General features: G+C 36.5%; 1 protein-coding gene across 1 annotated transcript; it reads left to right on the top strand.

Annotated features, from left to right (window-relative positions):
* Positions 1-1,295: 1,295 nt before the first annotated feature.
* LOC141286732 (prostaglandin E2 receptor EP4 subtype-like) lies at positions 1,296-6,761 on the top strand. Its single transcript, XM_073818835.1, has 2 exons — positions 1,296-2,072; positions 5,918-6,761. Exons 1-2 carry the CDS (start codon positions 1,296-1,298, stop codon positions 6,410-6,412), a joined length of 1,272 nt encoding a protein of 423 aa, XP_073674936.1. The 3' UTR covers positions 6,413-6,761.
* Positions 6,762-18,457: the final 11,696 nt, after the last annotated feature.

Genomic DNA, 18,457 nt, shown 5'->3' with positions numbered 1-18,457 from the left:
AAAGCAAACAATGTGTTCTGGCATAAAGTGAAAATACTATTTAAAGCTTTTTTTAATGGGGAGTGTTATTTGCCTGCAGACAATCTGAACAAAACAAGTTTCAACATGTTTGATTTTTGATAAGACCGGTATAAAAATGCTCTTTAAATAAATTACACAGTAGTTGTACTTTTTCTGTGTACAGTATCCTGCTTAGCCTATATTTACTTTCACTAATTCTTATTTTTCACCTTTAAACTTTTGCATCTTGTGATTGCCTCCTCATTAGGAATCACTTTGTTGTATTTAAAAATAAACAAAAAAATAATAAACGTAACAAAAAAGCAAAGAAACTTGCACTTCTTGTTTAAAGCGCATATAAATTAATCATGATTTTACAGTAGCATCAGTGAGTATTTGACGGGATGCTTTGGTTCCCATAGGACGTCCCGTTATAAGCAGTGTTGGGGGTAATGCATTACAAGTAACGCAAGTTACATAATAATATTACTTTTTCCAAGTAACTAGTAAAGTAATGCATTACTTTTTAATTGACAAGAGTTACTTTTTCAAATAAGTAACACCAGTTACTTTCCCTCATTTATTGATTAAAAGCTCTCCTGTCTCCATGTTGAGAGAAATTGTGAGTAAGATGTTACTTTAGTTCTAGAATAAATGTGAACATGCATTAATTCATCTCACTCACTAAAAAAACAGATACAGTGTTCTTCAAAATGAAGCAAAACGAATGAAATTCAACGCAAACCTTGCAATAATTAAATATGCTAAATAACACAAATATCCTTTATGTATTTAATCCCATTTTATTAACTGATGTCTTTGCTGTTGACCTTCGATGATCCAATTCATCCATACTAATAAGAAAAAATTACTCAAGATCATTTAACATTTGTTTTCCTTTTTTTATTGCTAAATAGTTGACATTTTTTCTTCTGCGGTCTACTGTACAGACGTCAGTTTACTTTTCTCTAAGCCTCAGGCTTTTGGTGTGAAAAGGCTTTAGCATTTGTCAAAAATGTACTTTTTATATTAAAAACAAACAAGCAAGCCCTGCCCAGATTTAAAAAGTAATGCAAAAGTAACGTAACGCATTACTTTCCATAAAAGTAACTTAAGTTACTCAATGCTGTAATGCATTACTTTTAAAAGTAACTTTCCCCAACACTAGTTATGAGAGTGTGATATGAAGCAGGAGGGGCGGATCAGTCAGTCATGACTTTATTCACTTCCACAGCAGGATTCACTCCGTGCAACTCTAGCAAAATGACACTTGGAGACGTTTAACGCAGCCGAAGATGGACAACAGCACCGCGACCCGCAGGATGGAGCCCACCATCCCGGCCATCATGTTCATTTTTGGGGTCATCACCAATCTGATCGCTATCGTGGTGCTCTGCAAGTCCAGAAGGGAGCAGAAGGAGACCACCTTCTACACGCTGGTCTGCGGTTTGGCCGTCACGGATCTCCTGGGAACCGTCCTGGCGAGTCCGGTGACCATCGCCACTTATGTGAAGGGCGCGTGGCCGGATGGAGATCCCCTGTGTCAGTACTTCGGATTCGTTCTGCTCTTTTTCTCCCTCGCTGGACTCAGCATCATCTGCGCCATGTCCATCGAGAGATACATCGCTATCAATCACGCGTATTTCTACAACGACTACGTGGATAAGAAGCTGGCCGGAGTCACTCTGCTCGCCATTTACGCGTCCAACATCTTGTTCTGCGCGCTCCCGAGCGTCGGTTTCGGAGAGGTCAAGATGCAGTATCCTCAAACCTGGTGCTTCATCGACTGGCGGACCAACGTGAGCGCGCACGCCGCGTTCTCCTACATGTACGCGGGTTGCAGCTCGCTGCTGATCCTGGTGACGGTGATCTGTAACGTGCTGGTGTGCGGCGCGCTCATCCGGATGCACCGGCGGTTCGTCAGGCGCACGTCGCTCGGCACAGACCCCACAAGAGCGTCGGATCCCGGCAGGAGCCGCAACTTCGGCCGCCTGGCTGGCGCGGAGATCCAGATGGTGATTCTGCTCATTGCCACCTCCGCTGTTGTGCTCATTTGCTCCATTCCGCTCGTTGTAAGTTCTTGTGGTGTTATTGTGCCAACTTTATCTGTTCGATCACTCTGCTGCCTCAGATAGGACTGTCAAATGAGAAAAACAAGAACTTTCTCACGGTTAGATTTGCTGCGCGACATTCCTTTTTAGCTTTCTACATTGTGCAGCAGATTAGAATGATTTAGGGAGGATGATGAGGATGATGATAAAAGTGTTTAGAGAGACAAACATGCTGAAATTTCCCTGGGTCACAGTATTTAGTCTACAATCCTAAAATTAGAAGAACTATTTTTGCTTTCATGAAGAACCATTCAGTCAAAGGTACTTTAAAGAACCATCTTTTTCTTACCTTTTTATAATCTGAAGAACCTTCTTTTGCCAAGATGAGGCTTTTGTGAAACAGAAAGGTTCTTTAGATGTTAAAGGTTCTTTATGGCAGCATTTAGACAAAAAGAGGTTGTTCTATGGCATTGCGAAGCATTTTTATTTTTAAGAGTGTAGTAAAATACAGTATTGGATACCTAGTCAAAATCAGCTCATGAATTAAAAAAAAAAAACAAGGGAAAAAAGGACAAGTAATAAGAACATATTTGGTCAGATTTGTTATTTTATTTATCATACTATAAATACGCGAAAGTTTAGGTTTTAATGCTTTTTAAAGAAGACTCTTTTGCTCACCAAGCCTCATTTATTTGATCCAAAGTACAATAAAACTGTAAAATGGGTCACAGTGTCACATAGTCTACACTCTTAAAAATAAAGGTGCTTCAAGAGGTTCTTCACAGCGATGCCATAGATTAGAAGAACAATTTTTGGTTTCATGAAGAACCATTCAGTCAAAGGTACTTTAAAGAACCATCTTTTTCTTACCTTTTTATAATCTGAAGAACCTTCTTTTGCCAAGATGAGCCTTTTGTGAAACAGAAAGGTTCTTTAGATGTTAAAGGTTCTTTATGGCAGCATTTAGACAAAAAAAAGGTTCTTCTATGGCATCATGAAGCATCTTTATTTTTAAGAGTGTAGTAAATATTGGATACCTAGTCAAAATCAGCTCATGAATTTCTTCAGCAAATGGAGACATTTGAAGTGACCACAAACCAAAAAAACAAGGAAAAAAGGACAATAATCAACATATCTTTGGTCAGATTTGTTCTTTTATTTATCATACTGTAAATACTTGAAAGTTTAGGTTTTAATGCTTTTTATAGAAGACTCTTTTGCTCACCAAGCCTCATTTATTTGATCCAAAGTACAATAAAACTGTCAAATTCAGAAATTTCCCTGGGTCACAGTATTTAGTCTACACTCTTAAAAATAGAAGAACCATTTTTGCTTTCATGAAGAACCATTCAGTCAAAGGTTCTTTAAAGAACCATCTTTTTCTTACCTTTTTATAATCTGAAGAACCTTCTTTTGCCAAGATGAGCCTTTTGTGAAACAGAAAGGTTCTTTAGATGTTAAAGGTTCTTTATGGCAGCATTTAAACAAAAAGAGGTTCTTCTATGGCATTGCGAAGCATTTTTATTTTTAAGAGTGTAGTAAAATACAGTATTGGATACCTAGTCAAAATCAGCTCATGAATTGAAAAAAAAAACAAGGGAAAAAAGGACAAGTAATAAGAACATATTTGGTCAGATTTGTTATTTTATTTATCATACTATAAATACTCGAAAGTTTAGGTTTTAATGCTTTTTAAAGAAGACTCTTTTGCTCACCAAGCCTCATTTATTTGATCCAAAGTACAATAAAACTGTAAAATGGGTCACAGTGTCACATAGTCTACACTCTTAAAAATAAAGGTGCTTCAAGAGGTTCTTCACAGCGATGCCATAGATTAGAAGAACAATTTTTGGTTTCATGAAGAACCATTCAGCCAAATATTCTTTAAAGAACCATCTTTTTCTTATCTGTTTATAATCTGAAGAACTTTTGCCACAAAGAACCTTTTGTGAAAAGGTGAAAATGTTAAAGGTTCTTTATGGCACCATTTAGACAAAAAAGGTTCTTCTATGGCATCATGAAGCATCTTTATTTTTAAGAGTGTAGTAAATATTGGACACCTAGTCAAAATCAGCTCATGAATTTCTTCAGCAAATGGAGACATTTGAAGTGACCACAAACCAAAAAAACAAGGAAAAAAGGACAATAATCAACATATATTTGGTCAGATTTGTTCTTTTATTTATCATACTGTAAATACTTGAAAGTTTAGGTTTTAATGCTTTTTATAGAAGACTCTTTTGCTCACCAAGCCTCATTTATTTGAACCAAAGTACAATAAAACTGTACTATTCTGAAATAGTTTTACTATTTAAAATAGCTGTTTTCTATTTGAATGTTTTCAACATTTTCAGCATCATTACTGCAGTCTTCAGTGTCACATGATCCTTCAGAAATCATTCTAATATACTGATTTGCTGCTCAAGAAACATTTATTATGATTATTATGTTGAAAACAGCTCAGTAGATTTTTTCAAGTTTCTTTGATGAATAGAAAGTTCAGAAGAACAGCATTTATCTGAAATAGAAATCATTTGTAACATTATAAATGTCTTTATCATCACTCAAAGCATCCTTGCTAAATATTATTTTTCTATATATATAATTTTCTATAAAAATTATACTGACTCAAAGCTTTTGAATGGTATAGTGTATAATGTTACAAAAGCATTTTTTTTTTCAGATTTGAATCTTTCTATTCATCAAAGAGTCCTAAAAAAATGTACTTAACTGTTTTAAATATTGATAATAATAATAATAAAATGTTTCTTGAACAGCAAAACAGCATATTAGAATGATTTCTGAAGGATCATGTGACACTGAAGACTGCAGTAATGATGCTGAAAATGCAGCTTTGATCACAGAAATAAATTACATTTTAACAGATATTCACTTAGAAAGCAGTTATTTTAATTAGTAAAAATATTTTACAATTTTACTGTTTTGCTGTACTTTGGATCAAATAAATGCAGACTTGGTGAGCATTCACTTATAATCATAATGTATTATGCATGCAAGGAAAAATTGACAAAATTATTTTCCAGGAGGGACCCGAGGATCATCTAAAACATTTGAATAAAAAGAAAGAAAGACAGAAAGAAAGAGAAAGAAAGTAAGAGAGTACGGTTTCCTTAAAAAGTTGAAAGCATTTCTTTGTATTAGACTGATAAACAATCTGGTATAGACACAATCTTTCCTCAGAAATTACTAGTAAATTTCACAGATATTTACAAAAAGGCAAGTAACACATCAAATTAAATGTGGGATTTTAAAATAGAAAGTTTCGTTGTAAAACACTAACAATCTTTGTTTTATGTGCACATTTGTAAAATGCTTTTTATAGGATGCTAAACAGTATGATAACATTATGCTGAATGATTTTAGAGCATCTCTGTGTCACTCATCTGCTTTTATTTGTTTAATATGTTTAAATAAACAAATATTCACAAATGTGACCCTGGACCACAAAACCAGTCATAAAGGACACTTTTTGATATCTGAAAGCTGAATAAATAAGCTTTTCATTGATGTATGGTTTGTTAGAATAGGACAAAATTTGGCCGAGATACAACTATTTGAAAACCTGGAATCTGAGGTTGCAAAAAAATCTAAATATTGAGAAAATTGCCTTTGAAGTTGTCCAAATGAAGTTCTTAAATGCATATCACTAATTAAAAATTAAGTTTTGATATATTTGTGGAAGGAAATTCATAAAATATCTTCATGGAACATGATCCTTACTTGATATCCTAATGATTTTTGACATAAAAGAAAATCGATAATTTTGACCTATGCTACTTAAGACTGGTTTTGTGGACACATATTCAACTTTTTGTTTTAATGTTATTTTGTGTCTTTTTTTTAAGGTCCAAGTGTTTCTCAACCAACTTTATAAGACGCCGGTGGAGAAACGTCTGGATAAAAATCCAGATCTGCTGGCGATCCGCTTTGCCTCAACCAACCCCATTCTAGATCCCTGGATCTACATCCTGCTGCGTAAAGCGGTTCTCTCCAAGGTCATCGAGAACATCAAGTGTCTTTTCTGTAAGATCGACTCTCAGAGACAGCAGGGACAGAACAGCTTCCACTGCATGGACAGAGCGCAGGCGTCCTCCATCGTCTCCAGAGACTCTCCGTCCGCTGTGTCTCGAAAACTCAAGGAGGTGATGAACACCTCACAGACGTGTCTCTATCCGCCTCTATCTGAGAGCCTGGACACCTGTCAATCAAACCAGTGTGGGCGGTGCTTAACTGACGCTTCTTCGGAATCCTCCAATCGGAACAGTTTAGACAATGGGTCCAAAGATCAACCATTACAAGTGACGATTACCAATGAGACGTTTCAAGAGAAGAGCATTTAACTCCCTTATGACTTTGAGAAAGTGTTGATTTCAGATCAGTGAAGTGAAATATAAATGTGTAAATGTCATTAACGGATCGCTTCCAGAACAAAAGTGTACAAATTTACCCACTGGTCATCCAAGATGTTCATGTCTGTCTTTCTTCAGTCGATAAGAAATTCTTATAGTGGACTTCTATGGTGCCTGTAAGTTTGAACTTTTAAAATGCAGGTTAAATGCAGTTTCAAAGGGCTCTAAACGATCCCAGCTGAGTCTTATCTAGCAAAACGATGGGTCATTTTCTAAAAAAATGACACTTTTTAACACCGAATGCTTATCTTGTCTAGCTCTGCATCAACTCTGTGTATTCTGGTTCAAGACAGTTAGGGTATGTCTAAAAACTCCCATCTCATTTTCTTCTCCAACTTCAAAATCAACTTACATCGCTGTTTTACCTTTTTTTGTAAAGGGCGTTTAACCTTCTTTGCATGTTCCCTTTGTAAACACTGGGTCGTTACTTCTGCAGCGATGGAGGGTGATTTCGAAGTTGGAGGAGAAAATGAGATGGGAGTTTTTAGACATACCCTAACTGTCTTGAACCAGAATACACAGAGTACGCATGCGCAGCTCTAGACAAGAGCTTTAAAGAGCTCTAAATGATCCCAGCCGACAAATAAGGGTTTTATCTAGCGAACAAATTGGTCATTTTGTAAACAAATTGACAATTTATATACTTTTTAACCTCAAATGCTCGTTTTCTCTAGAGCTGCGCATCCATACTCTGCACTTCGGTTCAAGACAGTTAGGGTATGTCTAAAAAATCTCATTTTCTCCTCCAACTTCAAAATCGTCCTACAGTGCCTTGCAAAAGTATTCATACCCCTTCATTTTTTTTTTTTTTTACATTTTGTTGCAGCATTATGTTAAACTGCTTTAAATTAGTTTTTTCCCACAACAATTTACACTCCATACACCATAATAATGACAAAGCAAAAAACAGATTTGCTAATTTTGCAAATTTATTAAAAATAAAACACTGAAATAAGTAGATTGCATAAGTATTTATACCCTTAACTCAGTCCATAGTTGAAGCACCTTTACAGCCTCAAGTGTTTTTGGGTCTGATGTGAGCATCTTTGCACATCTGCATTTGGCAATTATCTGCCATTCTTTGCCTCACCTTTTCAGCTCTCCATCTCTGTCAGCTTGGACATTTTCTAGAGTCCTAGTTGTTCCAATCGTCTTCCATTATGGAGAATGCTTCTGTCAACCTTCAATGCAGCAGATTTGTTTCTGAACTCTTCTCTAGATCATCGCCTTAACGCAAGTCTGTCACTGAGCTCTACAGGCAGTTATCTTGGTTTTTGCTCTGATCTGCATTTTCAGCTGTTAGACCTTTTCTGAGAGGTGTGTGTCTTTCTAAATCAGACTCATTCAAATCAATTTGCCACAGTTTAACTCCACTCCAAATGTAGGAACATCTAGAAGCAATATGAATGCTCCTGAGATACATTTCCAGTGTCCCAGAAAAGGGTATGAATACTTATGCAACGGGATCTTTTCAGTTTTTTATTTCTAATAAATTTGTTACAAAGTTGTTACAAACCTGTTTTGTGCTTTGTCATTATGGAGTATGAGATGTAGATTCATGTGAAAAAAAAAAGTAATTTAAAGCAGTTTAACATAATGCTGCAACAAAACAAAATGTGAGAAAAATGAAGGGGTATGAATACTTTTGCAAAGCACTGTACACCCAGTGTTTACAAAGCGAACGGGCTAAGAAGATTAAACACCCTTTACAAAAAAGGTTTTTTGACATGCCCTAAACTGTCTTGAACTGGAAAACACAGAGTTGATGCAGAGCTAGACAAGATGAGCGTTTGAGGTTAAAAAGTGTATACATATTCTTTTTATTTTTATAAAATGACCCATCGTTTGGCTAGATAAGACCCTTATTTCTCGGCTGGGATTCTTTAGAGCTCTTTAAAGCTGCATTTTGATACTTACGGGCGCCATAGAATTCCTGAAAAGTTTTCCTCAAAAAACATAATTTTTTAATCGACTGAAGAAAGAAAGACATGAACATTTTGGATGACAAGGGGGTGAGTACATTATCTGTACATTTTTAATCTGGAATTGAATTTTGCCTTTAAAGGAACAGTACAGCCAAAAATGAAGATGTGCTCACCGTCAGGAGATGTAGATGAGTTTGTTTGTTCATCAGATTTGTAGAAATGTGTCATTCCATCACTGTCTCACCAATGGATCCTCTGGAGTGAATGGGTGCCGTCAGAATGAGAGTCTAAACCGCTGATAAAAACATCACAAGTAATCCACACCACTCCAGTCCATCAGTTAACATCTGGAGAAGACAAAAGCTTGAAATAAATCCATCATTAAGACATTTTTAACTAAAATACCTTGAGTTTATAATCTATAATAATGCTTCATTCAGTGAAAAAGTCCATCTCCTGTTGTCTCGCACATCAAAATCCAGCCACATATTTGTTTAGAGCTGTTTTGGCTTGTAAACAGTGCTTGATCTGCGCAGATTTCTCTCCTGATTCAGACCAGACCACTTTTTCACTGGAGGAAGCGTTATTATGGATTATGGACAAACATGCTGAAATATCCCTGGTGTCACCCCATAGTATTACTATAGTAAAATACAGTACTGGATACAAATTCAAGATCAGCTATTGAATAATTAGCAAATGGTGACATTTTAAGTGACTGCAAATCGGAAAGTAAGATAAAAAGAACAATACTCAACATACATTTTGTCAGATTTGACAAATGGTAACTATTTTTCTTTTATTTACCATACTAAATCAGACAAATTGACTAAACTACACCACCAGCCAAAAGGTACTTTATAACCATACTTTATTTCTCTCTCTCTCTCTCTCTCTCTTTCTTTTTTTTCTGTTTTTAAAACACTGCAAAAATGCTTTAGTTACTTAGATTTTTTGTCTTGTTTTCAGCCAAAATATCTAAAAATTCTTAAACCAAGTAGGATTTTCTAGATTAAAAATGAATGTCTTGTTTTCAGAAGAAAAACAAGTCAAAATTAGAACAAGCAAAATAATCTGCCAATGGGGTAAGAAAAAAAAAGCAATCTCATTTCAAACAGAAAACAAGATTATATTTCTTACCCCATTGGCAGATTATTTTGCTTGTTTCAAGCAAAAACGCACTTAATTTTGACTTGTTTTTTCTGAAAACAAGACCGTAATTTTTACTTGTCTAGAAAATCGTTATTGACTTAAGAATTTTTAGATATTTTGGCTGGAAACAAGACAAAAAAATCAAAGTAAGAAAAGCTATTTTTTCTCTTCTGCTCACCAAGCCTGCATTCATTTGATCTAAATTACAGCAAAAACATAAAAAAATGTGAAATATTTTTACTATTGAAAAACTAGTTTTCTATTTCAATATATTTTAAAATGTAATTTATTTCTTGATTTCAATGCAGAATTTATAGCACCATTACTCCAGTCTTAAGTATCATTCATTCGAATATTCTGATTTGCTGCTAAACACATTTATAATTATTATTATTATTATTGTTATTATTATGTTGAAAACAGCTGTGGATTTTTTTTTAGGTTTCTTTGATGAATTGAAAGTTCAGAAGAACAGCATTTATCTGAAATTAGACATATATTTTGTAACATTATAGATGTCTTTGATCAATTTAAAGAATTAATTTCTAAAATCTAGAATAAAAAAAAAAAAAAACGGCACCCATTCACATCCATTAGGGAGCAAGTGATGAAATTTGATTCCAAATCTGATGAACAAACAAACTCTTCTAGGGTGTCCAAATATTTTTCGGATGAACTGTTCTTTTAAATCAGATTATTTATTGGAGTAAACCATCAGTTTTTGGATTGTTTCAGTTTGGTAGTTTGGTAATATGTTCTCCATGTGCTGGCCTACTGTACACATGCGTGTTTGTTTTTCCAGAGGAGTTCAAATCAGGCACATCAAGATCAACAAAAACAAGCCATGCAGGAAATAACCTAGTTGAGATGTTTGCATAAAAAAAAAAAAAAAAACCTTTCCAGTTTCTCAGTGTGTCCTGCTTCCCAAACAGGAGATAAATAAACACTCGGTGCAGTTTGGCTCTCATAACGAGAGAAACGCTTCATCCAGGGGTGTAGCGTCTGGGTATGCAGGTGCATATGGGCCTTTAAATGAAACGGGGGAATGAAAAGAGTCCTGCACTTATGAGAACTTATGAGAACAGAGCCCGTGTTGCAGTTATTAAATAGTTTAGTTTTAGTTTTTAATGGCAAAGTGGCTAGATTTCTTTTCTTTATTAATAAAAATATGTTTGAAACATTTTATGTTTGTTAAATTCAAGCTTTTGTTTTTTAAAGTAACGACCAAGAGGCCAGCGGAAATGCATTGAGCATGTTTGATCAAGTTAGCCTTCTCAAATCAACACGACTTGCCTAGAATAAAATCTACAGACATAAAACACTTGATGCATTTCACAATATTAATTTAAACATTTAATCTAGATAAATATGCGCTGTTAGACGGATATCCAATCGTTTGTGTGGAGAGTGGAAGCTGAAGCGCTCTTTGATGGACAAGTGATCACTTGCATTTTTATTATTAATAACAGTGGAAACCTAAAATACGCCATCATTTTTGCTCATAAAGGTTAGAGTAATACATCATTTGGAACTGCAAAAGGTCTACTTTTAGTTGTGTGCCCTCACAATATCAACAAAACATTGTGCTTTTGTAAAATAGCTAAAGATGCGCTTTCTGCCATCTCTGTCTTGAGGAGGAGCGCGTCACAAAAATGATCCAAAACTTAGGGAATATTTCCCTCACAGACTATCTATAGAATGCTTTAAACTGCTAGTTTAAAATACAATAATTCATGTAATAAAATAATGTTATATTGCGTTAAGTTAATGTAAAAATTCCACCTATTCCGCTCAAAAAAAAAAAGTCTGTAGCATTTAACATTAAAAACAGCAATAAAAAAGTAGGCTTCAACTGGGTGATTTATGAGAAAAATAAAACAATGTTGGCAAAGTTATAGGCTTCTGAGGTAGGCTAAATGTTATGTTCCTACTATTAGATGATGACTTATTAACAAGATGTTTTTAACACCGATTTCATTTTTTAACATGCATTCAAATATTTTTTCATGTTTATTTTGTGCAAATATTAAAGAGGAAAAGATCATTGATTGACATGCCGCTTGTTCTGAGGCGATTATAACTATCTCACTACAAATTAAAGAGCGTAAAAACACATTTATTATTTGTATTTTATCATAAAATTGACAGAATTTAATGGCTGAGACTTGCCTGCTACAAACAGTTGTGGTTACTTTTAAAAGTAATGCGTTACAATATTGAGTTACTCCCTAAAAAAAGTAACTGATTACGTTACTTAGTTACTTTCTATGGAATGTTATGCGTTACGTTACTTTTTCGTTACTTTTTAAATCTGGGCAGGGCTTGCTTGTTTTTAATATAAAAAGTTCTATTATTGGCAAAAGTAAAAACCTTTTTACATCAAACGCCTCAGGTTTAGAGAAAAGTAAATTGACGTCTGTACAGTAGACCGCAGAAGAGAAATGTCAACTCTTCAGCAATAAAAAAAGGCAAACAAATGTTAGATTATCTTGAATTATTTTTGCTTATTAGTATGGAAGAATTGGATCATCGAAGGTTGGCAGCAAAGACATCGGTTAATAAAATGGGATTAAATACATAAAGGATATTTGTATTATTTAACATATTTAATTATTGCAGGTTTGTGTTGAATTTCACTGTTTTTATTCATTTTGAAGAACACTGTATCTGTTTTTTAGTGAGTGAGATGAATTAATGCATGTTCACATTTATTCTAGAACTAAAGTAACATCTTACTCACAATTTCTCTCAACATGGGGACAGGAGAGCTTTTAATCAATAAATGGGGGAAAAAGTAACTGGCGTTACTTATTTAAAAAAGTAACTCAGATATTTTCTCGTCAATTAAAAAGTAATGTGTTACTTTACTAGTTACTTGGAAAAAATAATATTATTATGTAACTTGCGTTACTTATAATGCGTTACCCCCAACACTGGCTACAAATAATGAATGGACTTGAAAACAAACTTTAAATATTATTTCCAAGCATTTATACCCTAAATAAAACGGCTTGTGAATACTTCATCACCTGATAACATACAGTCAGAATCCTTCTAAAAATGACTTTCAGACTGATTGTGATGAAAACAGAAGCAATAATGTATAATGTTCAAAATCATCACTGAATGACAAGACTCCTCTGAGAAAGTTGCAGTTTTTTTAAAATCTATAAATCAGTGATTTGTTGTTTTTGGTCATTAGAGTCGAAGAGCCACCTGGGGCCTTTTTTCCACTCACTGGTTGTTTTAGGCACAGATTAAGATAACAGAAAACTTCTAATCGAATGCGATTGTGTTTAATGTGAGAACCAGCAGACGTCTGCCTCACAAACACACAATTAAACCCAGAGCTTCAGGCGAGGAATCTGCCAACCTCTGCGTCCATCTAATGCTTTAATAAACAGTGTTGATGTTCAGGATACGGATGCGTTTACAGGCTTCGTAAGCCGTGAGATGAAACCGTTCCCATGAAATGTTTGCTAATTATACTTAATCTTTGTTTACGATCACAGACCAAAGCAAATACGGCCGATGCACTCCTGCCTTCATTGAAATACTGTAGATGCAGAATTGATTACAGACAATATTTAACCAAGATCAGCTGTTTCAATTCTTTAGAACTTCACTACTTCAGAAATAAAGAAAGAAAACAAACATACTGCAAACAATGACTTTCTTTCTCAGTATTTTGTCTTGTTTTCAAGATCAAATATCTAAACATCCTGAAATCAAGATACATTTACTTTTAACATATTATTTTTAGCAATTTAATATCTTAAGTTATTTTGCATCTCAAGCAAGTGTATGTTGATTTAAGAATGTTTAGATATTTGTGTTGCAAAACAACGAAAATACTGAGAAAGAAAATATTTTTGATAGTTTGATTTTATAAATGGTGCTTCTTTTCCATTTTAATTAATTACCATATTAAATGCTAATGTTTATTTTTGTATATTTTGTATATTTTGCATATTTTTGTTTTTAATAGAACAAAAAGTTTTAATAGAACTGCAAAAATACAATGAAGAATTTTTTTTAAGTAATTAATATATTTATTAAAATGAAATTTAATTAATTATTTAATTTTATTTTACTTGGCTTTTGTTACAAAGGTTGATGTTCATATTTTCATTTCTAAGTCAGCTTTTTGCAATAGAACTACAAAAATACAATGTAGAAAAAAATACTTTTATAAATTAATTAAATTTATTACATTAATATATTAATCAAAATGAAATATCAAGATGTTTTATTCCTTGAAGCATATGCTAAATTAACTAAATTTGTTTTGTTTCCAGAACAAACCCAAAGAACATTTTTTATTTTATTTCATTTCATTTTATTTCATTTCATTTCATCTAGACAAGTGACAATTTCCACTAGCACAATTTTCAAATCTTGGTCAAAAATATTTTTGCAAAGATCTCAGAAATTCTGCTTAGATGTGTGTAAATTAGCAAATAAATGGAATTCATTTGTGAAATTGAAAAAATTAGTTTTGTGTCCAGAACAAACCCAAAAAACAATTATTTTATTTTATTTCATTTTATTTATATATTTTATTTTTTTAATTTTTTTAATCATTTTAACTAGACAAGTGAAACTTTTCAAAACTTGGTAAAATAATATTTATGAAAAGATCTCAGTAATTTTGCTTAGGTGTGTGTAAATGACAAATTAAAATTATTCCATGGAATGTCTGGATACTGGATTCTGATTGGCTGGCAGGTGTGCAGTAAAACCGTTTAATGCACAGGTAGTTCCAAGTCAGTTTAATCACCGTTCTATATTAATGCGCTGCTTTAATTGATGCACGCAAAAGCACAGAGAGAGAGAGAGAGAGAGAGAGAGGAGATCGCATTGTGCTGCGCACACACATAAACTTCTTGTCAGCGTTTGCCTGCGATCCTTATTAAAATAGCATAGATAGTAGACCGCTACATTATATTCCTCAGCAACGGGGTGTTAAAGCTGCTGTTTTTGAATGAATCGTTGTTTGTAGAGAGAGACGCACAGCATGCAGGCAGGTAACGTTACGCACACACACAACTGTCATCTCTCTCGCCTTCACACTCTCTCTTGTTCGATCGATAATCTACTGAAACAAATGCTATATTTCATTCAAATAAATGTGATTTTAACGGACTATTTAATCTCTGAGTCTGATTTGAAGCGGCCAGAATGCTAGAGCTGCGTGTCATAACTGACGAAAATAACCGTCTTTTTTATCCATTCAGTCAAATTTTGCGCTGCAAGTATCAATCCTAGTTTTAATTTGTCTATAACCATGGAATAAGCGGGATAATCAACGGCTTGCCGCGCGTTAAAGGATTTAAAATGCACTTCACGGAGGCAACCGCTTCGCGTCGGGTGGTTATTAGCCTCCACGTCGTGCATTTAAAATCCTTTAACGCACGGCAAACCGTTGATTATCCCTTACTTAATTAATATGTGAAATGGACAAAATTAGTTTTTTGTCCAGAACAAACGTCTAGGTTACGAAGGTAACCCTCGTTCCCTGAAGGAATGAACGGAGACGTTACATATGGGAACTCGCTTGAGAGTCCAGTCATCTCTGAGCCTTATTCAAAAGGCCAATGAAAATTGACGAGTGGCATTTGCAAGCCAAGCCACGCCCCGTACATACGGGTATATAAGATGGCGGCATGCAGCTAGTTATTCAGGTTTTTGCTGAGGAGCCGGATCGAGCCGGTGTCAGCGCGACGCTAGGGTCGTGGCAGGGGATGTAACATCTCCATTCCCTCCTTCAGGGAACGAGGGTTACCTTCGTAACGCAGCGTCGATCGGAAGCGACGAAGGGCCAGAAGCACAGCCAACAACTCGAGGCAATTGATGTGCCACTGCAGTCGAGGTCCTGTCCAGGAGCCCGATACTGCTTGCCCATTGCATCCAGCACCCCAACCCGTGGTGGAGGCATCCGTGTAAACCACGACATGCCTGGACACCTGTCCCAAGGACACTCCGGCCCGAAGGAAGGCAGGGTCTGACCACGGGCTGAATAAGCGGCGACACTGCGGGGAAACGCCAATCCGGAGTGTGCCACGGTGCCATGCTCGTCTCGGGACTCGATCATGTAACCAGCGCTGAAGCGGTCTCATATGAAGCAAGCCCAGCGGCGTCACCGCGGCTGCAGCTGCCATATGCCCCAGGAGCCTCTGAAATGTTTTGAGAGGAACCGCTGTCTTGTGTCTAAATAAGTCCAGACACTTTAGCACTGACTGTGTGCGCTCGTTCGTGAGGCGGACTGTCATATTGACCGAGTCCAGCTCCACACCGAGAAAAGAGATCCTCTGCACTGGGGAGAGTTTGCTCTTCTCTCGGTTGACCTGAAGGCCCAGATGGGTGAGGTGCCGAAGCACCTGGTCCCTCTGTTCGCACAACAGGTCTCGCAAGTGAGCTACGAGAAGCCAGTCGTCGAGATAGTTGAGGATGCGAAGGCCTGACTGCCAAAGAGGGGACAGGGCTGCCTCCGCGACTTTCGTGAAGACGCGGGGAGAGAGGGACAGGACAAATGGAAGCACTTTGTATTGATACGCTCGACCTTCGAAGGCAAACTGTAGGAAGGGTCTGTGACGAGGAAGGATCGAGACGTGAAAGTACGCGTCCTTCAGGTCGATGGCTGCAAACCAATCCTGGGGACGAATGCAGGTTAGCATGCACTTCGTCGTGAGCATCTTGAATGGCAGCCTGAGGAGGGACCTATTCAGAGCTCTGAGATCCAGGATGGGTCTTAACCCACCGCTCTTTTTGGGCATGATGAAGTAGGGACTGTAGAACCCTAACCTCATCTCGGCTGGAGGGACCGGCTCGATTGCATCCTTCGCCAGTAGGATGGACAGAAGTTAAAAGGACGGCTGGGCGGACGCCTGGCGAACTGAATCGCATAGCCGAGACGTACCGTCCGTATCAACCACCGCGAGGGGCTGGGAAGCTGAAGCCAGGTGGGGCAGCCTGGGGGGGAAGGGGAAGGTGACTGGACCCAGAAGGATGAACGTCCTGGAGAAAAGTCAAACTGCAATAATCAGCGCTTACCTTCTTCCCTGGTTCCCGCGCTGGCGATATGAGGCTCCGAGTCTGGTTCCGAGGAGTGTAAGTGCTGCTTGAAAGGGGAGGTGAGGAAAATTGCTCTTTTTTTGAAATTGTGGGTGGTATTTGAATACACAGTGGCTCCCGGCCCTCCAACGGGAGCGGGGGCGCTGATGTCATCGTCCCCCGAAGAGCAATCTCCATCACCTCTGGCTCTGCGCCGGGCCGCCAGCCTGGCTTCGTGGGCCTCAGCAGGAGTCAGAGCTGGTTTCTTGGGGGCCGCGGGAGGGAGCCCTCGGCGACGAGCAGGCGGCTAAACGACGTGCCGCGGGACGAGGAGGGGAGCCGCCTTGCGAAAGAACGGCAATTTTTCTGCGTGACCATGGTCATGAGTTCACAAGTGAACGCACGAACCATCCGTGAACGCTGCTTCAGCATGTTCTCGGCCCAAACATGTGAGGCAGTGATCATGTCCGTCTTGGGAGGTGAGGAAACTGCCACATCCAGCAGCGCACGGCCGGAAAACCATTCTGAAAAGAACGTTTTACACAGCCGTGAGAAATTACTCTTTTAGTCCCGGTTTGCCCAGGGAGGAACCGCGGCACCACAGTGCAATCAAGAGGGGGTTGCTCACTGGAGAGCAGGAGGCTTTGTTTTGGCCGTGAAAACGGCTGCCCGCAGGATCCCGCTGACGGCTGCCAAACACTCTTTTAGATTTAAACTCTTTTAGATGGGCAGCACATCAGCGGGGAAGAGTAGAGTAGGAGAGTCGTCGTTTATTTATTTATTTTTTTAAAGGCTCGAGCAGGATGGCTCCTAAGCAAAAATCTGAATGACTGGCTGCATGCCGCCATCTTATATACCCGTATGTACGGGGCGTGGCTTGGCATGCAAATGCCACTCGCCAATTTTCATTGGCCTTTTGAATAAGGCTCAGAGATGATTGGACTCTCAAGCGAGTTCCCATATGTAACGTCGTAGTAAAACGACTGAAGGGGAACCCAATTGTATTTTATATTTTTATTTTATTTTATTTATTTTATTTATTTTATTATTTTATTTTATTTATTTTATTATTTTATTTTATTTAAACTAGACAAGTGAAAATATCATAATTTTTAAAACTTGTTAAAAATAATAATTATCAAAAGATCTCAGTACCTCTGCTTAGATGTATGTAAATGAGCAAATAAATGTCTATATAAATGTAATTGACCTTCATTTAAAAGTTTGGTGCTATATTTATTTTTTGCTATGAATTTTTGTCAGATTTTATAAATGGTACTTCTTTTCTTTTTTTTTTATTAATTACCATATTAAATGTTGATATTTATATTTTAATTTCTAAGTCAGATTTTTGCAATAATACATTGTCGAAATAAATACTTTAAAAATTAATTAATATATTAATTCAAATAAAGTATCCAGATTTTTTATTTCCACTATAGCATAATTTTCAAAATTTGGTAAAATAATATTTATAAAATGTTCTCAGTAATTCAGCTTAGATGTGTGTAAATGAGCAAATAAATGTCTAAATAAACCTTCATTTAAAATCTTGGTGCTAAACACAGATAAAGCAATCTTCATTTAATTACAGTAAAAGATGTATTGCATTCAGGTGATAAACTGAACCTTATGCCAAAAATGGAGCATTAATAAAATTAAAATGTTCATTTTAATGACTGTTTTCTACTTTTCAGTTTGTAAACATGCAGTCGTCCTGATCTTTCCATCATTATCTTCTAATGATCCTGGTGGTGGTGTTTGTTTGTAAAGTCTCTTCATCATCAGCTCTGTTTATATGATTATCCCTATGGATTAATATAATAAATAATCACGAGTGTCGATG

Source organism: Garra rufa, chromosome 15 (genome assembly GCF_049309525.1).
Source record: "Garra rufa chromosome 15, GarRuf1.0, whole genome shotgun sequence".
Classification (NCBI taxonomy): Eukaryota; Metazoa; Chordata; class Actinopteri; order Cypriniformes; family Cyprinidae; genus Garra; species Garra rufa.
This window is presented reverse-complemented; position numbering and strand designations above follow the sequence as displayed.